Here is a 23,834-nt window from a genome sequence, read left to right as displayed (position 1 = left end):
TGAGCACAGCCGGCTCCGTCCCGGGGCCTCCAGAGAGGGGAAACTGAGGCACCATCCAGCCCCGGCTCCTCGCTGGGACCCCCGAGCCCCGCACGGACCTCAGTTTCCCTCGCAGGTCTCCCGGGGGCCCCCCTCGGGCACCGAGCGCTGCCTCCGGCTCCTTTCGGCGGCGGGAGACGCGGGTCTCGAGGCCCGCCGGCTGCTCTGAGCCGGGCCCGCGGAGATGGCGGCCCCCTACCCCAGCGGCGGCGGCGGAGGCGAGCTCAAGTGCGGGGCAGGTCGCGGCCGCAGCGTCCCGTGGGACTTTCTGCCGGGGCTGGTGGTCAAGGCCCCGCCCCGACCCTGGTGAGCAAAGCCCCGCCCCCAGGGCCGTGGCCCCGCCCCCGAGGGCGGCCCGGGAGGATTCACACTCAGCCCGCCGCCCCGCCCTCTGGAGCTAGAATTTCTCACCCCGAGTGTGTCAACCTTTGTTCTACAAACAACCCCCACCGTGTTCTGCTCCTACCCCCCATCCTCCGAGTTCACGCCCAACATTTCATTTCTCCCCTCCAACTCCTCCTCCTTCCCCCCGGAATTTATTTACACCCCGGGTTCTGTCCGCACGGCCCCGGGAAGAATTCACGCGCGGGTTCTGCCCCCACCTCCGGTGTCGAATCCACTTCCCACGTCCCACCGGGTTCCGAGGCCCCGAGGGCGGGGCCCCCCCAGGCCGCAGCCCCCCCCCCCCGCCCCGCCGCGAGCCCCGGGCCCGGCTGACGCCCCCTCCGCGCCGCCCGCCCAGCCTGCAGGCGCAGCGCAAGGAGAAGTCCCGGAACGCGGCGCGCTCGCGGCGCGGAAAGGAGAACCTGGAGTTCTTCGAGCTGGCCAAGCTGCTCCCGCTGCCCGGAGCCATCTCGAGCCAGCTGGACAAGGCGTCCATCGTGCGCCTCAGCGTCACCTACCTCCGCCTGCGCCGCTTCGCCGCCCTCGGGGCGCCGCCCTGGGGACTGCGGGCCACGGGGCCACCGGCCGGCCTGGGTGAGTGCGCAGGCGCGGGGGGGCGAGGGTCCCTGTGCACCCCCCGGCGGCCGGAGGGCGGGAGAGCGAGGTGCCCGCCTGCCGTCGCCCAGGCCCCTGGCCGAGAGGGAGGGAGCACGCGGTTGGGAGTCAGCCGGACCATTTGTGCGCCCCTCCCGGGAGGCTTTGACTCTCCAAGCCTCAGTCTTTTCATCTGCAAAACGGGCGCGCGAGGCAGGGATGATTTCATGAGTTCTGGCCCACCGAGGGGTCGCCAACACCAGGGATCCGACCCCTGCTCGATGCTGTTATTCTTATTAAGGGAGACGAATCGTTATTATCACAAACAAGGGCCGCAGCTCCCAGGGCGGGACGGATGGAGGCCTAGCCTGGGCCTCCCCATTCACTCATGGGCAAGAACCCCCCTCACTGAGGCTTGGGAGCACGAGGACTCTGGAGTCTGAATTCTCAGTCTGGGAAAGCGGGAGGGAGACAGTATAACGTGGCAGGTAAGATGGACAGCTCCAGAAAGACTCTCCTGGGTTCCTGTCCCCACTGGGCCACTCCCCAGCAATGAGACCTGGGGCAGGCCGCCTTACCTCTCTGCCTCGTCTGTGAAATGGGAATCCTGATGAGAGTCCCTTCGCACGCCCAGAGGGCTGAGATGAAAACCGACCCAGCAATGTATGTGGACACCCCGGATGTAGCTGGCACAGCGGGTGCCACCACCACGTAGTGACTCTGAGGGTCAGTGGTTACTTTGCAGGGCTGTTGGGGTCTGTGGTTCAGTAAACAGCTACTGTGTGCCTGCTACTGTCCCGAGCCCTCGGGATCCCGCAGAAAACAAGTTGGATACAGCCCCTGACGTCCCAGTAGCCAAGACCCAATAATGACATAAGTGGAGAAATGCAATCCGCACCATGGACAAGTAGGATGAGGTATAACACGGGTACACACAGCTAGCCCCCCACTTTTGTTATAATTCAACTTTATTCTTGCTAGATGCGTAGAAGTGTTATGCTCCTGTTATTACCGCGGTTTGACGGATTATTGCTCCTCTCCCGACGAGGAGACAGTCGTGTTAATCCGAGGTCGCAGGTGACAGGGACGGGGCACCCCAGGCTACACTCCCCACGAAGATGAACGAGTGTCCTTAGGGCGAGGTTGGAGGGGCTCCAATTCCCCTCCTGCCCCGGTCCCAGGGGAGGAGGGGGGAGAGAAAATAGCATTGATTAAGCTCGCAATAAATCACCATTTAAATTTAAATAATCCGGCTTCCCAGGCGGTAATTAGGCGAATTGACTGGCGCCGAGAGAATGCGGCATTAGCGCCGCTGATTACTGTCATTACCGCGAACAACTTGTGCGCCGGCGGGGGATAAACATCTTGTCTATTGTCCCGAGCGCGGGGAGAGAGGAAGGGTGGGGGCGCCCAGAGAGCCCCTCCGGCGGCCAGCTCCCCCCCTCCACTGCCTGGATGGGCGCTGGAAGGGGACGGGAGCCTGCTGAGGACACGGCTGCGAGGTGGGCAGTGAGGTGGCCCACCGTGGACTTGATGAATGCCCCTGCCTCTACTCCCCGGAGCACCCTACCCCCTACCCCCCCACCCCTGCTGCCTGGGCCAGGACGGTCTGTGTTGGAGGTACTATGTGGACTCCTTCCTAAATCCCCCGAAAGTGGGGATTTGGAGGCTTCTCCTGCTCCACAGGGCCCCTAGGAAGAGGCCAAGTGCCTGCTTCCATAGGGAAACTGAGGACAGTGTCAGCTAGTCAGTAAAGCAGGGTGCCTCCCCCTCTCTGAAGGGGAGGGTGCTCCCCTGTCCTGCTCAGTTACGAGCACTATTAGGAATAACTCGCAAAAAAAACCAAACCGAAACCAAAACTAAACCACAAAAGTCGCTTAATCCTCTCAAAAACAGGAGGAAAGCAACATTGATTCCCATTTTATAGAAGTGGAAGACTGAGCCCCAGAGAGGTGAAGCTGGTTTGCCCAGTGTCCCATCCTCCGAGCCCGGGCCCAGCTGAGATGCAGACTGACTTCCGGGGTCACCTTCGGAGCCTCCAGGCTTGGCCTGTTCGGAGGTCTCCCCAGACCTTGCAGCCCCCACCTCTCTCTGGGCCCCGGGCTGATGTCTATAGAACAGCACAACTAATGTGCTGAGGTGCCCCGGTAGCCCCCGACTTCTGAGTCCGGGAGGAGACAGCCCAGATCCTGTATCAGGGGTCATCATTCATTCACCAGCCGCTGAACCTTCCCTGTGCCAGGCCTCGTCCTGGGGACACCCCAGGGAACAAGACAAAGTCCCTGACCTCCAGGGTGGGTCTACAAGCCTTTCTGGGTAGGCCCTCTGCCCCCCTCCCATCCCTCTGATCTCGTTTTTCTACCCCTCTTACCTCCTTAGCTCCCCCCCTGCCCCCCACCCCCCACTGGCCACCTTGCTGTTATTCAGAGAAACATGTTCCCATCTCAGGGCCTTTGCACTTGCTGTGCCCTCCTGCAGGAACTCCCTTCCCTCCAAATGTCAGCTTTTCAGGAAAGCCTCCCCTGACCACCCTGAAAACTGACAGCACCCCTGCCCTCAGCACTCCCTGTCTCCCTTTCCTGTCTTATTTCTTTCCAAAGCACCTATTGTCATCTGACTTTTTTTTTTAAGAGTTTATTTATTTATTTATTTATTTATTTATTTATTTATTTATTTATTTATTTATTTGACACAGAGCACAAGCAAGGGAGAAGCAGGAGCAGGTTCTCCACTGAGCAGGGAGCCTGATGCGGGGCCCGATCCCAGGACCCCAAGATCATGACCTGAGCACAAGGCAGACACTCAATCCACTTAGCCACCCAGGCGCCCCGACACTATTTCTTAATTCTCTCTCCCCCTTGACACCTTGTACCCTGAGTCCAGAACAGTGCCTGGGGCAAAGGCCCGCTAAGTGTTTATTGGGTGACTGTGGAACAGAGTGAGGGCATGAGGTTTGACAGAAGCCCCTTAAAAGAAGGGACCTTTGAGCTGAGACTGGGAGGAGGTGAGGAAGCAGGCCCCGAAAAAAGCAGGAAGAAAAGCACCCTAGGCTAAGGAAATAGGTGCAAAGGCCCTGAGGCAGACAGGAATCAGCTTGCTGAGTGCAGGCCACAGCCAGGCCTCGGAGTCCAGAGAGGAGTAGGTGAGGCAGGGGGCGCGGACGCCAGAGACCAGGTCCTGCAGGACCTCGTGGGCCTTGGTTAGGACGTTGGCTGTTAGCCGAGCGGGATGGGGGACAAGCGGATGGGGGACAGAGATGGCCGAGGTGGCAGTCCTGAGGGTGGAAGCAGGGAACCACATGCGGAGGTGAGTGCAGAGGCCTCAGGCCTGCCCCCAGGGAGCGAGGCTTCCCTCTCCCCAGACAGGGAACATCTCTGGGGCCAACTGAGATTAGGAGGTGACCAGACTCCCGGAGCCCTGGGAGCGGCCTTCTCCCCCTGTCCCCTCTGTCCCCTTTTGGTGATGACAAATGGGACAGTTCTCAGCAGACAGGCTCCAATAAGCAACCAGCAAATGTTTGTTGAATGAGTGAGTGATGGTTGGGGGTTTGGGCGTGAGGAGGGGGCAGATCCGGGAGCAGTGAAGAGGGGAATTTGGGGGTGGGAGGAGTGGAGGCATTTGCCAGGAGAGGGGGGAACAGGGGGAGGGGGGAGGAGGGGGGGAACGGAGGGAGGGATAAGACGCCTCAGTCAGTGAGGGGACCGACCCCAAAGCTCCCGTCCCAAACGGGGAGCAGCGAGCCCTCTCCCTGCGCACCCCCACCCGACGTGCCCATTAAGGCTGTTAATTGCAGCCGTTCAGTCTGACCTGGGCTGATCCTGTGAGCGGGAAAATGAAGGAATTAGCAAAAATGACAGGGGAAAATTGCGACAATTAGCAGGCGGCATTGTTCCTGCCTGTCACCCGGCTGGTTCGCGCTGCATCTCGGGGGAGGGGTCCCCATCACCCTCCCCCCCCCATTTATTGTTCCTGGAGCTCCAGCCAGGGGTGGGGAAAGGGTGCGAACAGCGGGAGGTGCTCTTGGGAGAAGGAGGCGTGGCCAAGACGTTAGGGGGCCGGGGGCGGGGCGGGGGCGGGGCTGGAGCCGAGGGGTGGGGGCGGGGCGGGGCTTGGCCGCCTGCTGTTTTGATGGTCTGGAAATAACAATAGTAATCACACTATTAATACTAATCCCGGCTCTGCATTTGGGAGCACCTGCGGTGTGCCAGGCGGGCGCTGGGCCCGAGCAGCCGGTGAGGTCGGCGCTCTTTGCAAAGCCACCTGATAGAGGAGGAAACTGAGGCACAGAGAGGTGAAGGGACTGGGCCCAGGGCACACAGCCTGGGAGGGCTTGGCACCAGACCTGGTGACCTTCAAGGTCACTGTGTACCCTGGCTCCCCTCTCTGGACATAGGGCCCCTTGGGAGGGAGGTGGCAGTTCTCTGCAGGGTCAGGGAGAGGGTCCTGGGTGGGAACAGACTTAAGCCACCCCCACTCGTCACCTCTGCTCCTGTTTGAAGGGGTGCTGCTGGGTCAGGGGGCTGGGTCCCTCTTTGCCCTCTGTCTCATTTGCCGTGTCCTTCTGTCATGGTCTTTCTCTGGATGTCTCTCTGGGCATCTCCTTTCTGTTCTCTCCATATCTTCATCTCTGTCTTCGTCTGTTTCTGTCTGAATTTCTCTGTGTCCACATGTCTGTCCCTATCTCTTTTAAAATGCTTTTTAAGATTGGGCAGCCCAGGTGGCTCAGAGATTTAGTGCCGCCTTCAGCCCAGGGTGTGACCCCGGAGACCCAGGATCAAATCCCACGTCAGGCTCCCTGCAAGGAGCCTGCTTCTCCCTCTGCCTGTGTCTCTGCCTCTGTGTGTGTGTGTGTGTCTCTCATGAATAAGTAAAAAAATATTAACTTTTTAACATTCATTTTAGAGAGAGAGAAAGAGAGAGCAGGGTGGAGGGGAGGAGCAGAGGGAGAGGGAAAGAGAGAAATCTGAAGCTGACTCTCCTCTGAGCACAGAGCCCCATGCAGAGCTCGATCTTACCACCCTGAGATCATGACCTGAGCAGAAATTGGGAGTCAGATGCATAGCCAACTGAGCCACCCAGGTGCCCCTTAAAACTTTTTTTTAATGGCAGTAAAATTTATATAATATGGAATTCAGCATTTTTAAATGTATGGTGGGGGACACCTGGGTGGCTCAATGGTTGAGCATCTGCCTTTGGCTCAGGTCATGATCCCAGGGTCCTGGGATCGAGTCTCGTCGGGCTCTCCGCAGGGAGCCTGCTTCTCCCTCTGCCTGTGTCTCTGCCTCTCTTTCTGTGTCTCTCGAATAAATGAATAACATCTTTAAAAAACATAAAATGTACAAGGGGCACCTGGGTGGCTCAGTCCATTATGCATCCAACTCTTGATCTCAGCTCATGTCTTGATCTCAGGGTTGTGAGTTCAAGCTCTACAGTAGGCTCCCCATGGATCCCACTCAAATTAAACAATAAAATAAAAATAAGGTGTACAATTCAGTGGCAAACCATAGAGTCACAGAGTTGTGCAACCACCACTCTATCTGGTTCCAGAACATTTTCATCGCACCCCCAAAAAACCTAGTCCACATTAGCAGACACTCCCCATGCCCCCTCTCTCCTGCCAGACACCCCCCTCCCCCAACCACCAACCTGCTTCCTATCTCTATGGATTTGCCTGCTCTGGACAATTCAGAGAAACAGAGTCACACTGTGTGTGGTCTCTTGTGTCTTGCATGTCTTCACTTTTTAAAAAAATTTTTTATTTATTCATGAGAGACAGAGAGAGAGAGAGAGGCAGAGACACAGGCAGAGGGAGAAGCAGGCTCCTTGCAGGGAGCCCGATGTGGGATTTGATCCTGGATCTCCAGGGTCGCACCCTGGGCTGAAGGCAGACGCTCAACCACTGAGCCATCCAGGCGTCCCTGTCTTCACTTTTTAAAGAAGTAGGCTCCACGCTCAACATGGGGCTCAAACTCATGTTCCTGATACCATGAGTTGCCCACTCCACCGACTAAGCCGGCCAGGTGCCCCCATCATAATGTCTTCTGAGTCCAGCTGCATCAGAGCACGTGTCCTGGCTTCATTCATTTTCCTGGCTGAATAGTATTCCATTGCATGAATATGGCACATTTATTTATCTGTCCATCAGGTCATGGACTTTGACGTGTTTTCACTTTTGGCTGTTAGGAATCATGCTCCTGTGAACATCTGTGTACAACTATTTGTTAGAACACCTGTTCTTTGGGGGTATATACCTAGGAGTGGAATTGCTGGGTTGCGTGGCAGGTGATTTTATGCGTGATTTATTGAGGAGCCTCCGTACTGTTTTCCAGAGTGGCCGCATCATTTTCCAGTCTCACCAGCAATGCAGAGGGGTTCTGATTTCTCCACATCCTCCCAACATTTCTCTGAATTCTAGCCATCCTAGTAGGTGTGAGGTGATATCTCGTTGGGGTTTGGTTTTTTTAAGATTTTTTTTAAAGATTTTATTTATTTATTCATGAAAGACACACACAGAGAGGCAGAGACACAGGAAGAGGGAGAAGCAGGCTCCATGCAGGGAGCCCAATTCTGGATCCCAGGATCATGACCTGAGCCAAAGGCAGACACCCAACCGCTGAGACATGCAGGCATCCTTTTTTTAAGATCTTAAGTCATCTCTACACCCTATGCAGGGGTAGAACTCATGACCCTGAGATCAAGAGTCACCCGCTCCACCAACTAAGCCAGCTTGGTGCCCCTGTTTTTTTTTTTCTATTGAGTTGCAATGCCCGTCTCTCTGTATTCCTCTGTATTTCCTTCCTCTGTATGTCTCTCCATCTGCTTGTCTGTTTGGTGTCTTTGTGTCTCCATATCTGTTTCTTTTTTTCTGTCTCTCTCTCTCTCTCTGGCTCTCTGTACCTCTCTCTAGTCTCATTCCCATCCTTTGGATCTTACTTCACACCACTTTTTCAATCCTTCATGATGCTGGTTCATAAAATAATTTGTGAGTTTCTTGTCCCCGGCCTGGGTGCCTCCAAAGCAGAGGAGTAGGCTGTCTGGGGCACCTCCTTGTCCCCAGCACAGGGCCTGCTGCACACCTGGTGCTCAGGGAGACTTTCTGAATGAATGAGTGCATGGATGGCTCCCTGCATCCACTGGTGTCTCCCTATCTCTGTGGCATCTCAGCCTCTTTCCGCCCCTCCCACCCCACCCCACAAGCCCAAGTTGTCCCCCCCACACACACATACAGGGCCCAGGCCCCCGGTACCCTAAGATGACTACAGGACTGGGGAGGAGAGAGGGAGATCTGTAGCCTGGCTCAAATGGGGGCCTACCCACAGGCCCTGGCCTCACCCCTCCCTCTGTCCCCAGCCCCAGGCCACCGGGGGCCCATGGCACTGGTCTCCGAAGTCTTTGAGCAGCACCTGGGTGGACACATCTTACAGGTGAGGTCCTTTCCCTGCCTGCTGCTCCTTGCTGCCACCTGGTGGCCACCTGCAGAGAGCAGCACCCTGTTCTCCAGCATCCATCCCCCCAGGAGCATCCCCAGGGGCTGCCCCTCCTGCCTGTCCTTTCCCACGACCACGGAAGCCCCTCCCCACCCCAATTAATTCATCCGAGGTGGAGATCCAGATTTCAGAATCTCTTACCACTTGCCTGCTGGACAGACAGATGCCCAGCCCTCCTCTCCCTACTTCTCCCCACTCTAGTCCCTGGATGGCTTCGTGTTTGCCTTGAACCAGGAAGGGAAGTTCCTCTACATCTCCGAGACCGTCTCCATTTATCTGGGCCTCTCGCAGGTAAGGGGCCCGCTGCAGGCTGCCTGGAATGGCTCACTGGCTCAGCCACTGTGTCCCCTGAGGGCCCGTGCATACTCTTTCTCTCTCCTGGCCTCACCATCCCAGCCAGAAAAGCGAACTGGATCCATGGTCCTCCAAGTGCACCCGGGGGACCCCAGAAAGCTCCACCTTACAGGTAGAGGGGAGTGGCTATTAAAATAACAGGTCAATTTGAAGAAGGCAGAGCAGCAGAAAGATCAGTTTGTCAATGAGTGTTTGCCAAATGCACCATATTTACCCAGACTTCCTTTTTCTTAACAATTGTGAAGAATTGCTGCAATTTGTATTGGAAGGGCTTGGGTTTTGCCAACTTTGGAAGATTTTCTGTGGCGCTTTAGTGGACTGGCTTGCGTTTTGTCTTTATTTCCGCCAGCTGCTTCTGCCCCAGCTCCTGCAGCTGGCATTGAAAGGTAAAAGGCAGGCAGGCAGAAACTGAGAACCCCCATCCCTGGGGGGCCTGGCTCCTGGTGGCATCTTAGGCCTTCCCAACCCATTCAGGACAAATCGCTATCTTCTCATCACTTTTGCAAAGGTTTGAGCAAATGGGAAATTTAGAAAAGCCAGCACTTGGTTTTGGCCTTTGTGAGCACCTTTTCGGTGAGTTGTTGGAGAGGCCTGGGGGAAGAAGACCCTGCAAGTAGGGGAATGTGGACAAGGGGAAGGGAGGGAGGTAGAGGGGAGGACAGACTTGCAGCTGGTGGAGGGAAGGGTTTGATGAGGAGTTCAGAGGGAGGAGGGACAGAGGGAAGCACTCGATCTCAAGCCCGGGGCAGTGGGAGCTCTGGGAGTTTTTTTTTTTTTTTTTAATTTTTATTTATTTATGATAGCCACAGAGAAAGAGAGAGAGGCAGAGACATAGGCAGAGGGAGAAGCAGGGTCCATGCACCGGGAGCCTGATGTGGGATTCGATCCCGGGTCTCCAGGATCACGCCCTGGGCCAAAGGCAGGTGCCAAACCGCTGCACCCCATCTGGAAGGTTTCTGAGAGGAGGGGGGCCATGGTCAGAGAAGTAACTTAGCAGGGGTATTTGAATGGAAACTAAAGGCCAAAAGAATAGGGAGGACTCTGGGGGCAGGAACACAGCTGGGGTGGGGGTGGGAGTGATGGGGACCTGGACTGGGGGAGGTGTGGTACAAAGGAGGACTGCTTTGAGAGATTTACGGGTGAATTGAATGGTAGGCAGTCTGATTAAAAAGCTCTAACTCTCTAAAGAGTTCGAAAACCATTCCACTGCTTGTGTCCTGATTTCCATCCCTGCTGGGACATCCTGTGGTTCATTTGGGGCCAAATGGAGGCTATGACAATCGGCCACGCAGCTCCCTAACGGAGTAAGCAGGTGCAGAAAATCCTTAATGATCACCGGATTTGACGTGAGAAGGCACAAGAAGAGCCTAAGTGTGTATCTCCTTTGAAAAGGTTAAAAAGAAATTCTAATAACGTAGAACTGGCACGAAGGGCGCCTGCAACCTAGGCGAGTGGGCCGGAGGCTAAACCCCGGGCGAGTGGCTGCGCGCGCATCTCACCAGCCCTCTGCGGTCCCCTCTTCCGCCGGCAGGTGGAGCTGACGGGTAGCAGCGTCTTCGACTACATCCACCCCGGGGACCACTCGGAGGTGCTGGAACAATTGGGCCTCCGGACCCCCACCCCCGGGCCTCCCACCCCGCCCTCCGTGCCCTCCTCTTCCTCCTCCTCGTCTTCGTCCTCGCTTGCGGATACCCCTGAGATCGGTAATTCCAAGGGCCTGAGGGTAGATCAAGGGACACCTGGTACCCCAGCCATGCCATCTTTCAACAAAAACCACTCTCCTTCAAGCTGCAAAGCACATTTTTGTAAAATGAATCAGAGTCTAAACCGAAGCAACAAGGCTCGGCTCCCTATAATTGCCTAGGCTGCCAAGGATTGCCTGGCTCCCCAGGATTTGAGTTTCAGAAAGACCCTCTGGCCACCAAGTGGGGATGGGTGCCTGGGGGTTCCAGATGGAACCCAGCTTTGGCAATGAGAAAACAATGCACGGCTCGTTGGAGTTCACGCGTGCTGTGCCTTTAAGTGTGTAACTGCATTGAATCCTAATCACAACCCCACAAGCAGGAGCTATCACTGTCTTCATTTTGCAGAGGTGGAAACTGAGGCCCAGCACAGAGAGGTTAAGTTAATTGCCCCAGGTCACACAGCTGTAAGTGGTTGATCTGGACTCCAGCCCAGGTTTGTCTGGCTCCAGCATCTGTGCTTCCAGGCCTTCTCTCCAGTGGAATATTCCACTCCGTGTTGGCGAAGGAGGGTGCCGGGAGATTACCCTGGAAGTTTCTTTTAGTTCTATGATGTTGGGGGACTCGAGGTTAACTTCCCTATGAGTAGGATTTTCTCATATTGGGTTTGCTTCACACCAAAAACATCTGAGCTCTCAGCAGTGCTTGCAAGCTTGGGAGATGTTTGTGACACCCACGGGGTGCACTGGGGAGTGTGATTACAGTTGCACCAAAGACTGAGGCCCAGGTTCGTCTGGGTGTGAGCTGTTAGAAGGCTGTCACGGGGTTTATAGACCAACCTGTAGTTGTGGGTCTTGTTTCTCTACCCTGAGCCCCTGCTCTGTGCTGGGAAGGGCTGGGGACACAACGATGACAGTCCAGGTGGTGAAGACTAGTCCCTAGCGAATGATGATCCCGAGTGGTCAGGGCCGGAGTGGGAGACCCCAGAGGGAAGGCTCACCCAGCCTGGAGGTCAGGGAGGGCTTCCTGGAGGAGGCTCTGTCTCACCTGGGTCCTGGAGTTTGTAGCTAGAGATGGGGTCAGCGGGAGGCAGTTCTTGCCCAAGTTTTAGGCCGAGGTGAGGAGCTGGGCTTTATCCCAAGGGTCCTAGGGAGCCATGGCAGTTTCAGGGCAGGGAGGGACAGGGTCGTATCTGAGCTTTAGAAAGACCCAGCTGGCTGCCACTTAGAGGGAGGTTGGTATACGACTTCAGTGTATGACCGTAGGCCGTGGCCATGACGCTGTCTGGCCAGCTGTCCAGGGGGTAGGGGGGCGTGTGGTTTCTCCCGCAGGACCCCATAACCCTCCTCACTCTCCCCTCCCAGAGGCCAGCGCCGCGGAGGCGCCTCCCTTCTCCCGGGTCCAGGAGCGCTCCTTCTTCATCCGCATGAAATCCACCCTCACCAAGAGGGGGCTGCACGTCAAGGCCTCGGGGTACAAGGTGCGTGTGGGCTCCCTGGCCCCGGCTCCTGGCGCCCCAGTCCCCTCGCCCACCTGGGGGGAGCTCCCGCATGCCAGCCAGCCATGTCCTCGTGCCCGGGCACCTGTGGGTGACGGCCCCCCTCCTCCAACCCCGCCTGCCGCCTGCAGGTCATCCACGTGACGGGGCGCCTTCGGGCCCGCTCCCTGGGCCTTGTGGCTCTGGGCCACACCTTGCCCCCCGCCCCACTGGCCGAGCTGCCACTACACGGACACATGATCGTCTTCCGTCTCAGCCTGGGTCTCACCATCCTTGCTTGTGAGAGCAGGTACCGGGGTTGGGGGCCGAGGCGGGCGGCTGGGGCCAGGCGGGAGAGCTGGGGCGCTGGGGAGCCCCGGGGGGGCGGAAGAGAGGCGGAGGTACTGGAAGGCGGGGCCCTGGGCGGGGCCTACGGGAGGGGCGTGGTCTTGCTGGGGGCGGGCTTGCGGGGCCCCCTGCTGCAGAGCCCCGCCCCTTCCCCACCCCCTCGGCCTCCCCCCTCTCCTCTCCACCGTCTCCTGCACCGTGCGGTGGGGAAAATTGAATAGTGAGATCGTCCCCACGCTCTGAGCGCCTTCGGAGTGCCCGGGGCCACCCCACACCCGGGAGTGGTGAATGCCCATAGTCACCCCAGGAGGGACACTGGTATTTAACCCATTTGACCCAGGGTTAAACTGAGGCCCAGACCACCCCAGAGCCAGGTTTTGTACCCTGGTGATTCCAGAACCAACCCTGCCTTTTTTCCTCCTCCCCATGGTTTCAGACCCCTTCTCACCTCTCTCTGTCGCCCGCTGTCCTCAGAGTCAGCGATCACATGGACCTGGGGCCCTCAGAGCTCGTGGGTCGCAGCTGCTACCAGTTTGTCCATGGACAGGATGCAGCCAGGATCCGCCAGAGCCACCTGGACCGTGAGAAACCCCGCCTCCCAGCACCCCCATGCCCTGCACCCTGAGCCACAGCTCAGACATGGGGTTGGGAGTAAAGGGACCGTGGTGTCTCTCTGACCCACCCTTAGAAATCTAGAAGGTCTCCATGCCAGGTTAGCACTTGGTCCTTCTGACTCGGTCTCTGTCCATCTCCTCCCTACCGCCACCCTCTCTGTGCCCCTGTCTCTCCATCTCTTTCTGTATCTGTCTCTCTCTGACTGTCTTGGCTCATCCCTGGGCTGGGCCCAGTGCTGGACAAGGGGCAGGTGATGACCGGTTACTACCGCTGGCTGCAGCGGGCTGGGGGCTTCGTGTGGCTGCAGTCCGTGGCCACCGTGGCCGTGAGTGGGAAGAGCCCTGGGGAGCGCCACGTGCTCTGGGTCAGCTATGTGCTCAGGTGAGGGCTGTACCCCGCCCGGCCCACAGGGGCCTCAGAACCCCTCCACAAGACTCTGCTGTCTTTCCCCAGCTTAGTGGTGGTGGTGGGTTTCTCAAAAAGGCCAAGCCCAGAGAGCTTGAAAAACAGGAAGGGGACAGGGGGACAGTGAGAGGAAAGACCTGCAGGTGGTGTGACCTTGCTTGCAGAGGTCAGAGAGGAGTGAAGACACAGCTTTGAGGTGGCCTCTGCCCCAGGCAGAGGGTCTGGGCCTGATTCTGGGGCACGGGGAAGCCATGGCAGGGCTTAAGGCTGGAGAGGGTCACAGTCACATCTGCTTTGTGGAAAGATGCACGAAGTGGGAGGTCTGAAGAACAGGACCAGGACCGGGAGCCCAGGGAAGAGGCTGGGGTGGCTCCGGGAAATGCCAGGCAGTGCAGGTAGAGGAGGGGAGGTGGCCATCTGCTGCCACCCACATCTCTGGCTTTGCCAGGCCTGGGTTCCAGCCTCTGAGGGGAGCAGTGGTCTGAAAGGAAGATGCTCAGGGGAGATGAGCATGAGGTGCCCAGGAGACACCTAGATGGCGACATCTGGGGGCGGGGGCCGGGCTGCCCAGGTCTGGCCTATGGAGATAGGACTAAGCTGGGCTAGATCCCAGGTTGGAGTCCGGGGTCCCAGTGATGAGCCCTAAGTACAATGGGGTGGGGGTTCTATCCCACCTGTCCTGTCCCCAGCCAAGCCGAGGGTGGCCAGACCCCTCTGGATGCCTTCCAGCTTCCAGCCAGCGTGGCCTGTGAGGACATATCCAGCCCAGAGCCAGAGCCCACAGGTGAGCCCCACCTCCCACCTCACCCCAGGAAGCTCCAAGGGGCCTCTGGGGCATGAGCTCTCTAGTCTGGAAGCCACATTAGCCACGTGTGATCACTTACATTCAATTAAAAATGGAAGATTCAGTTTCTCGGTCACCCATGCCGCATTGCAAAGGCTCAGTAGCCTCATGTGGCCAGTGGCTAATGAGCTGGATCACGCAGATATGGAACATCATCGAGGAAAGTTCTGTTAGACAGCAAGGGTCTAGACCAGGGTCTGTCAGTCTCCCCTCTACTGATATCTAGGGCCAAATCATCCTTAGCTTTGGGGGCTGTCCTGTGCATTGTAGGGCGTTTCACAGAATCCCCAGCCTCCACCCACTAGATGCCAGGAGCACCCTCCACCCTAGTTGTGGCAACCAAATATGTCTCCAGACTGTCACATGTGCCCCTAGGGGACAAAATGGCCCCAGCTGAGACCCACAGGTCTAGACCACTGAACTCAGCTTCATTCTACAGCTGGGAAGAGTGGGGGCTGGGGACGCACACACACAGCGCCCTTCATGTCTCCCTTTTCCAGAGCCAGAGCCTCCAGGAGAAGGGAAGCAAGCTGCCCCTCTAGACAAGGATGAGGCCCCCCGGAGCCAGGGCAAACGCATCAAAGTGGAGCCTGGCCCAGGGGAGGCTAAAGACCCAGAGGACAGTGGGGACGAGGAACCATCCAGCCACCCAGCCCTGCCGAGGCCTGAGTTCACTTCTGTTATCCGGGCAGGGGCCCTGAAGCAGGACCTGGTGCGGCCCTGGGGCCTGGGGCCTCCCGGAGACCCCCCACCTTCTCTCCTCCATGCCAGCTTCCTGCCCCCGGTTGTGCGGGGCCTGTGCACCCCCGGCGCCATCCGCTACGGCCCTGCGGAGCTGGGCCTCATGTACCCACACCTCCAGAGGCTGGGCCCGGGCCCCACCCTCCCCGAGGCCTTCTACCCGACCCTGGGCCTGTCATACCCGGGGCCCACAGGCGCCAGGGTGCAGCGGAAGGGGGACTGAGGACTCCAGAGCTGCCTACAGAGCCGGACCCTGAGGGACGGGTGGCGCCCCGAGGGCACTGCGATGGGGCTCAGTCCTGTACGCCATCCCAGGAAATTAAACACCATCTCCCCCTCTGTGGCTCGGTCTCCAGGGGCCTTGGGGCTCCTCTCTCCTTTTTGCTACCCTCCTTGGTCACCTCCGGCTGCCGCAGCTGGCTCCCATGCCCGCCCTCTCCGTCGCAGGAACCACCACTCAGAACATGCAGCGAGCAAAGGGTCAGGTTTTAATGTCCCGGTCCTCGGGCCACCCCCTGGCCGTCCAGCACCCGGCCATTCCCCGTGGCCCAGCTGCTCACTCTGGCGGTGGCCGGCCTGCTTCATCGGGGCCTTCAGCAGCGGCTGTCCCATCGTCCTCGGGCACCAGTTCCACATCCAGCTCCAGTTGGCCCATGTAAAGGCCGACAGCACAAGCCCACAGTAGGCCTACAGCCAGCACGGCCCCCACGCTGGCTGCCGCGCCCCCCAGTGACAGCTGCATGGGTCCTCGCAGCGCCGCCAGGCCCACCACGTAGGAGGAGCCGCCCCACACCACGCACAGGCCGCCCAGCAGGAAGAAGCCTGTGCGGAGACAGGGCAAAGGGGCCATAGTCAACAGAAGGGAGGGCCTGAGCTCCCAGGCTGGGGCTGCAGTGGGGTGGCTGGAGGCTAGAGTCTGGGAGCCAGATGACCCAGGGACCGAGGTGGGTCAGGAGACCCAGATGAAGTTAACCGATGGGGCAAACTCAAGGTCAGGGTAGGGGTCAGTACATAAGGTAGGGGTCAGGGGCATAAGAAGGTGTCAGAGGGGATGTCTAGGAGGTGGAGGTGGCGTACAGGACTAAAGGAGGAGTGGGGAGCTGGTCTGAGAGGGTCAGAGGGGTGGCAGTAGCAGCTGAGCCAGTCTGGGGCTGGGCCAGCATGAGGGGCTCTGATGGGACCCTCATCTTTGTTGAGAAGTCAGATGGGAGGGGCAAAGACCCACGGCCAACCCAGGGCCACTGGGCGAGAGTGGGGGTCTGTACTCACCGTAGGCAGCTTCCCGACCCATGTCACTCTGCATGAAGGAGATGACCCCGATGCCTGATGCCAGGAGGCCATTGCGGAACCAGGAGAGGAAGGCTACAGGAAGAGGGGGTGGGGGGACCAAATTGTATCAGCCCAAACCCTGCCTCTAGCCCCATCTGCCCGGTCAGTTATCCCACCCTAAATCCCCGCCTAGTCCTGGCGGCCCTCCACCTAACCTTATCCCCCCACCCCCAACTGTCTGGCTCCCATCCATCTCTGAGCCCTCTCCCTCGAACTCGGCAGCACCAAAGATTCAAGTCACTCTGAAGAATGTGGAGGGGAATCTAGAACCAGAATTGCAGGACCTATACCCCTCGACAGACTGGCAGATCCCCAGTGGTCATCCTGGTCAACACCCCCCGCCCCATACAGGTATATCCCCGCTCCGGGACGAACTCTTCCGGTCTCTCTCCAGCTTCCCCTTCAGTTTTCCTCCAACGCCAACTATCTGCTACCGCGTCTGTCCTTCCTCGATGTCACTTACATCCATTCAAGGCCCTTGTGGGGCGCTCACGGACTAGTCGGGGTTACAAACCCCACACCCGCCACTCCATCCATCCATCTACCCTCTCCGCATGGGAGGCCCCGCCCCCGGCAGCCTGGATCACCTGGCCCTCCAATCAGCCCAGAGCTTTTCTTTTATTGGTTGTTCCTCCCTCCAATCCAGAGCTCGCCCCCTCTTCGGTGGGGATCCACGCTCCCGCCTAATGCAGAGTGGTCGCCTCTTCAAGCTGAACTGGCTCGTCCAGCGCGGACCCCTCTAGCTGGCAGCTCCCCTGCCCGCAGCCCTCTCCGGACGCCCCTCTCGCCCAGGCAGTGCAATTTTATAAGGCGGCCTGTCCTAGCCCGACCGACCGCTCCGATCCCTACTGCACCCCGCTAACTGCACACACCGTCCCATCCGCAAGCCCGCAAAGAATTGCGGACAGACTGCGCTCTTGCAGCAAGCGCTTCCCTGCGCTTATACGGAAGCCCTTCTCGCTCCGGAGCCCCGGCCCAGTTTCCAGCAGGAGCCCCGCCCCCAACCCCCGCTCGCGCGCGTCGGCAGCTCGGCTATCCGGGACCCCCTCTCCCATCGGGGCCGACCCCAGCCTCAGACCTGTCTCGTGCGCCTTCCGGAGGAGCCAGGCGTCCGCACGGTCCAGCTCGGACACGGGGGGCGGCGAAGCCCCAGCGCGGGGGCCGTGGCCGGGGGCGAAGGACCCCCGGGCGCCCCCGCTCCGGGGCCGCGGAGGCGGCAGCAGCGCCCCCCGGAAGCGGAGCCGGGCCAGTCGGGCAGCCCGAGCCCACCACCAGCCGCCTCCCATGGTTCTCACTACGGCCGCCGCTCACCGCCCCGCCCCCACGGGCTGGCCGTAGGCTGGAGAACACGTCACTCAGCCTGGGCAGCTCACCCATTGGTTTTGCGAGCGCCACTCAGGGCTGGCCCCCACTGTCCATTGGTCAAAAGGGCGGTGGTTCCTCCTCTGTCATCTGTGCCGGTACAGCGCGTCCCGCCTTGCTCTTGCTGCTGGACTACGAATCCCAGAGATCATTGAGCCCATAGAGGGCCGATCTTCAGAAGCTGGGGGCACGATGTCTGCCGGGATTTGTAGTTTTTGTTAATAACTTTAATTCTAATAGCCAATAAACCAAACTAAACCAAAACAAAACTCTGGTTAATGTAGGACCTTACCAAAATCTCGAAGAGCCTAGAGGAGAAAATAAAACATAAATCCCACAGATGAACAGTTACTACTAATACTTTGTTGTACTCCTGACCCGTCTTTTTTCTAGGCAAATGTGAAACGAGATACCATCTGACAAATTAACTTTTTTCACAAAACAATAAGTCGTGAACCCTGGCAACATTGACTATTTCTCCAGGCATAATTGCTTATTTAAATTTTTTTCTTATTTAAAAAATATTATTAGCTTTGGGGAGATCCCTGGGTGGCTCAGCGGTTTAGCCCCTGCCTTTGGCCCAGGGCGTGATCCTGGAGTCCCGGAATCAAGTCCCACATGGGGCTCCCTGCATGGAGCCTGCTTCTTTCTGCCTCTGTGTGTGTGTGTGTGTGTGTGTGTGTGTGTGTGTGTCTCATGAATAAATAAATAAAATCTTTAAAATATATATATTATTACCTTTGAACACGGTTCAAGATGCAAAAGTTACAAAAGGGTCTAATGAAAAGTAATTCTCTCCCCGTGCCCCAGGCAACCATCCCCATCCTCCGTTTGCAGCATTAAGTTTAGTGGTTCATACCAATGCATTATAAGTAGGTACCACAGGGGATCCAGACTCTAGGTTGCTTCCAATTTTCCCTGCTATAAACAATTGCTGTTTCCTTTTAGTTTTAAACTTAAGTCTGAGTCAGGATGGCTCTGATCCCACTGGCAAATTTCTGCAGTCAGCTTCTGCCTCCACACATGGTTTATATATCCCCTTTACATTGTGTGGTAATGATTGCTATACTTACCTGTTTCTGCCAATAGGCTGTGAGCTTCAGTGGATTGGGTCCTTGACTGATACATCTCCATACCCCCCAACCCAATATAAGTAGGAGAATTTGTAAATAATAAACATTTACTAATGGCTTTTCCTGTGAGAAGAATTGTGCAAGGCACAGTCTGTACATATTTTTATTTAATTCTCAATGGAACTCTAGGAGTTAAGAATTAGAATAGTCCCTCTTTTATAGGGAGGGAAAAGTGACGCAATAGAATTTGATGTGTATTGGGCACTAACTTTGTGTCAGATGCTGTGCTCTTGCATTACATAGATACTGTCACTAAATCCTCAAAATAAGGGTGCCGGGGTGGCTCAGCCTTGATCTCAGCTCAGGTCTTGATCTCGGGTTGTGGACTCAAGCCCTGTGTTGGGCGTCTCACTGAGCATGGAGACTACTTTTTTAAAAAATCAATTTGTGTTTATATATTACAGGAAATAGTTGCAAAATGAGATTAAAAATAAGTTCCTTTACAATAGTATCAAAACCAAAAATACTTAGGAAATATTTTAATAAGAGATATGCAAGATTTCTACACTGAAAAGTAAAAAATACTGTTGAGTCACATCTAAGAAGATCTAAATTGGGCAGCCCAGGGGGCTCGGCAGTTTAGTGCTGCCTTCAGCCCAGGGCCTGATCCTGGAGACCCTGGATTGAGTCCCACGTTGGGCTCCCTGCATGGAGCCTGCTTCTCCCTCTGCCTGTGTCTCTGCCTCTCTCTCTCTCTCTTTCTGTGTGTGTCTCATGAATAAATAAATAAAATATTAAAAAAAGAAGATCTAAATAAATGGAGATATATACCATGTTCACTGATTGGAAATTCCTTGTTCTCATGGAGCTTCCATTCTAGAGGGATAGGCAGAAAATAAGCAATAAACATGCTAAATAAGTAAATCCTAGGGAAAGTCCAGGACACTAGAGGAGCCCAGAGAGGCCACCTACCCCAGCCAGGATGTTGAGTCAGCAAAGGGGTGCCTAAGTCAAAACCTGAACTTTGAGTAGGTATGGAATTGATAAAACATGATCAGAGTCTTGCAGAAAGAATCTGGGGCCCAAAAAAGTTTATAGTGAGTGTAGAAAATTGAACATAAACAACTATTTACTGTCATGAGATGTTTCCTTTTCTTCCTTGGGTAGCCATGACAACTACATTTTCCAACGTGCCGTACAGTGTGTAGAGATCTTTTGAATCCAGAAAAGAAGTTCTGACTACCCTAACTTCAACCAGAGCAAGGGGACCCTCCAAGGTCACCCCTTTTAGTTCTTGAGTCACCTGTAATCCCTGATCCTGTGCCATAGAGGATTTATGCTGGGACAGACAATGTTCAATTTATCTGTTTGTTTGTTTTTTTAATTTTATTTATTTATGAGAGAGAGAGAGAGAGAGAGAGAGGCAGAGACACAGGCAGAGGGAGAAGCAGGCTCCATGCAGGGAGCCCGACGTGGTACTCGATTCCAGGTCTCCAGGATCACACCCCGGGCCAAAGGCAGGCGCTAAACCACTGAGCCACCGGGGCTGCCCTGTTCAACTTATCTGTTAAGATCATTCCACCTTCCTATGAAGTCTGGGTTATAGCAGGAAGAGATCAGAAACTTGCAAGAGTGGACGCCCAGGTGGCTTGGTGTTTGAGCATCTGCCTTTGGCTCTGGTTGTCATCCCAGGGTCTGGGGATCAAGTCCTGCATCAGGCTCCCCATGAGGAGCCTGCTTCTCCCTCTATGTTTCTGCCTCTTAATGTGTGTCTCTCATGAATGAATACATAAATTTTTTTAAAGATTTTATTTATTTATTCATGAGAGACACACAGAGAGAGAGGCAGAGACATAGGCAGAGGGAGAAGCAGGCTCCATGCAGGGAGCCCGATGTGGGACTCGATCCCGGGACTCCAGAATCACGCCCCAGGCTGCAGGCGGCGCTAAACCGCTGCGCCATTGGGACTGCCCTAAATTATTATTATTATTATTAATTATTATTATTATTATTATTATTATTTTAAGTAAAGAAGGGATGCCTGGGTGGCTCAGCAGTTGAGCACCTGACTTCGGCTAAGGGCCTGATCCTGGAGTCCCACATTGGGCTCCCTACATGGAGCCTGCTTCTCCCTCTGCCTGTGTCTCTGAGAGACACACAATGAGAGAGACAGAGACACAGGCAGAGGGAGAAGCAGGGTCCTTGCGGGGACCACGATGTGGAACCCGATCCCAGGACCCCAGGATCATGCCCTGAGCCCAAGGTAGATGCCCAATCCCTGAGCCACCCAGGTACCCCTAAATAAAATCTTTAAAATGAATAGGGCAGCCAGGGTGGCTCAGCGGTTTAGCACCGCCTTTAGCCCAGAAGGTGAGCCTGAAGACCCGGGATTGGTCCCACGTCGGGCTCCCTGCATGGAGCCTGCTTCTCCCTCTGTCTGTCTGTCTGTCTCTCTCTGTCTCTCATGAATAAATAAATAAAATCAGAAAGAAGAAAGAAAGAAAGAAAGAAAGAAAGAGAAACTTGCAAGAGGACACGTGACCCTGTCAGTAGCTATTTATTTCTCTCCATTCCTTCCCTAGTTCAAACCCCTGCTATCTTTCACCTGGACAGCTGAAACCAGCCCACTTATTGGTCTCCTGAACTCCCTAAGGGCAGATTCTCCGATTATTATTTCAGCAAATATTTATTGAATATCTACTATGTACCAAGCTCTGTTTAAGACACTGAGGATAGGGATCCCTGGGTGGCGCAGCGGTTTGGCGCCTGCCTTTGGCCCAGGGCGCGATCCTGGAGACCCGGGATCGAATCCCACGTCGGGCTCCCGGTGCATGGAGCCTGCTTCTCCCTCTGCCTGTGTCTCTGCCTCTCTCTCTCTCTCTCTCTGTGTGACTATCATAAATAAATAAAAATTTTAAAAAAAGACACTGAGGATATTAAAAAGAAAGAAAGAAAGAGAAAAGAAAGAAAGACACAGGCTATAGGAGTACCTGGGTGGCTCAGTGTGCTAAGCGTTTGACTCTTGATTTCAGCTCAGGTCATGATCTCAGATTTGTGAGATCGCACCCCTGCTAAGATTCTCTCCTTCTCTCTCCCTCTGCCCCTCCCTGCCTCTCTCTCTCTAATCTGAAACTAAAACAAAAAGCACTAAAGAGGGGATCCCTGGGTGGCTCAGTGGTTTAGCACCTACCTTTGGCCCAGGGCGCGATCCTGGAGTCCCAGGATGGAGTCCCACGTCGGGCTCCCGGCATGGAGCCTGCTTCTCCCTCTCCCTCTGCCTGTGTCTCTGCCTTTCTCTCTATGTCTATCATAAATAAATAAAATCTTTAAAAAAAAAAAAAGCACTAAAGATATAGCAGTGAACTAAACAGAAAAATGATGTGTCCTAACTCCTATGGACATGACAGCACTGAGCAAGGGAGACAAAGGAATAATTATCATTTCAGGAAGGGTTAAATCCACGCAGAAAATACATCAAGTTGATGAGAGAGAGAATGACATGAGACTACGGCAGCCAGCCTCCAGGATGATGCCAACTATCTTCAAATTTTGTGTCGTCTCCTCCCTCACCCAATCAGGACTGCTCTGTGTGGCCATTAGAAGTGACATGTGTGACTTCTAAGGCTGGGTCATAAAAGACGTTGCCGCCTCCACTGTGCTCTTTTGGATCACCCTCTGTGGGAAGCCAGCTGTCACATTGTGAGGACACCTGAGCAGTCTTGGGGAGAAGCCAACAGCCAGCACCAGCTTGCCAGCCACATGAGTGAACCTGCTGGAAGGCTCCTCCAGCCCCTGTCAAGGCCTAGGATGAGCACAGCCCTGACCTGAACCTCATGAGAAACCCTGAACCAGGACCACCCAGCTAAGCTACCCCTGTGGGTATTTCCTGATCCACAGACACTATGTGCAATAATATACATTTATTATTTTAAACTGCTGAGTTTTTGGGATGAGACATATGAGTAGCAATCTGAGTGACAAGGAGTCATCTGTCAGGTGATGATGTTGAGGAGTGGTCCAAGCAGAGACCTGAAGCTGGAGTCTTCAGGAGTGTGCTTGACATGCACGAGGAATAGCCAGGGGGCCCATGTGGTTGGAGCAAAGTGAGCAAAGAGAGAAGGAAGGAGAAGTCAGAGACAGATGAGGGGATCGGGTTGTTGGTGTCTCATGGGCCATGGTGAAGGCTTCCTATTTTATGTTAAGTGTGAGGAGAGCCAGTGGGAGATTTTGAGCTGGGAGGTAGCATGATCTGATGTTCATCTTTAGAATGTGGTGTTGACTGCTCAGTGGAAAAAAGACTTAGAGCCAGAGGATAGTATGCTTTTTTTTTTTTTAAGATTGATTTATTTGAGAAAGAGAGTGCACACAGGAGCAAGGGGAGGGGCAGAGGGAAAGAATCTCCAGTAGACTCCCTGCTGAGCGTGGAGCCCAACGCAGGGCTCAATCCCATGACCCTGAGATCATGACCTGAGCCAAAATCAAGAGCCAAACACCCAGATGCCCCACCAAGGGCTATTTTAAATGAGTATCTAGTGATGTCTCTTCCTAGCTGAACCCGTTCCATCACCCTCTAGAATCTTGGCTAAAAGACCTGCTGGGCCAGGCCCCTCCTTACCTGCTCCTTCATCTCCCACTAAGAAGAGCTTGGATTTTATGGAGGGAGAGGCAGATTGGGAGCTCTGTAGGGTGGCTAAACTTGGGAGAGAGTTCAAATGGGCTGTAACAGCCTGCTGCTGGCAATGAACCCTAAGCATTAAATGGGATTAAGTGGAACTGAAAATATTTCAAACACATTTTTCACATTCTTGGCTGGTGGAATGGTTTAGGCTGATGAGAAGGGAGAGAAAAATGAATGCCAGAAAGGGTCAGGGTAGAGAAAACAAATCCTCCTTAAAGAGACAGATCATAGGTTTGGCCAGTTGCCTCTACGCTTGTGATTTGCTCAGTGGTTCTCCTACACAAACCTTCTGGGAGCTTTAAAAGTTAACACTCCAGAAAAAAAAAAAAAAAAAAAGTTAACACTCCAGCCTCATCCCAGACCAACACAGTCAGTATCTGCAGCTGGGAAGGATGACCAGGCATTGGGATTCTTTTATAGGA

The 23,834-nt window shown here is 55.4% G+C and overlaps 2 protein-coding genes across 2 annotated transcripts; one reads left to right on the top strand and one right to left on the bottom strand.

Annotated features, from left to right (window-relative positions):
* The first annotated feature begins 146 nt into the window (after positions 1-146).
* Positions 147-15,313, top strand: NPAS1 (neuronal PAS domain protein 1). The gene is made up of 11 exons (XM_055310560.1): positions 147-345; positions 782-1,017; positions 8,368-8,441; positions 8,706-8,795; positions 10,390-10,561; positions 11,905-12,020; positions 12,170-12,327; positions 12,840-12,946; positions 13,214-13,361; positions 14,075-14,169; positions 14,730-15,313. Exons 1-11 carry the CDS (start codon positions 224-226, stop codon positions 15,191-15,193), a joined length of 1,782 nt encoding a protein of 593 aa, XP_055166535.1. The 5' UTR covers positions 147-223; the 3' UTR covers positions 15,194-15,313.
* A 122-nt stretch (positions 15,314-15,435) lies between these two features.
* On the bottom strand, positions 15,436-17,604 carry TMEM160 (transmembrane protein 160). Its single transcript, XM_055311113.1, has 3 exons — positions 17,378-17,604; positions 16,240-16,332; positions 15,436-15,792 (listed from the first exon to the last, which is right to left on the bottom strand). The coding sequence occupies exons 1-3, from the start codon at positions 17,583-17,585 to the stop codon at positions 15,527-15,529; spliced, it is 567 nt and encodes a 188-aa protein (XP_055167088.1). The 5' UTR covers positions 17,586-17,604; the 3' UTR covers positions 15,436-15,526.
* Positions 17,605-23,834: the final 6,230 nt, after the last annotated feature.

The sequence above is a fragment of the Nyctereutes procyonoides genome, unplaced genomic scaffold (genome assembly GCF_905146905.1).
Source record: "Nyctereutes procyonoides isolate TBG_1078 unplaced genomic scaffold, NYPRO_anot_genome, whole genome shotgun sequence".
Taxonomy (NCBI): Eukaryota; Metazoa; Chordata; class Mammalia; order Carnivora; family Canidae; genus Nyctereutes; species Nyctereutes procyonoides.
Note: the sequence above shows the minus strand (reverse complement) of the source record. Positions and strands in the feature narration are given on the sequence as shown.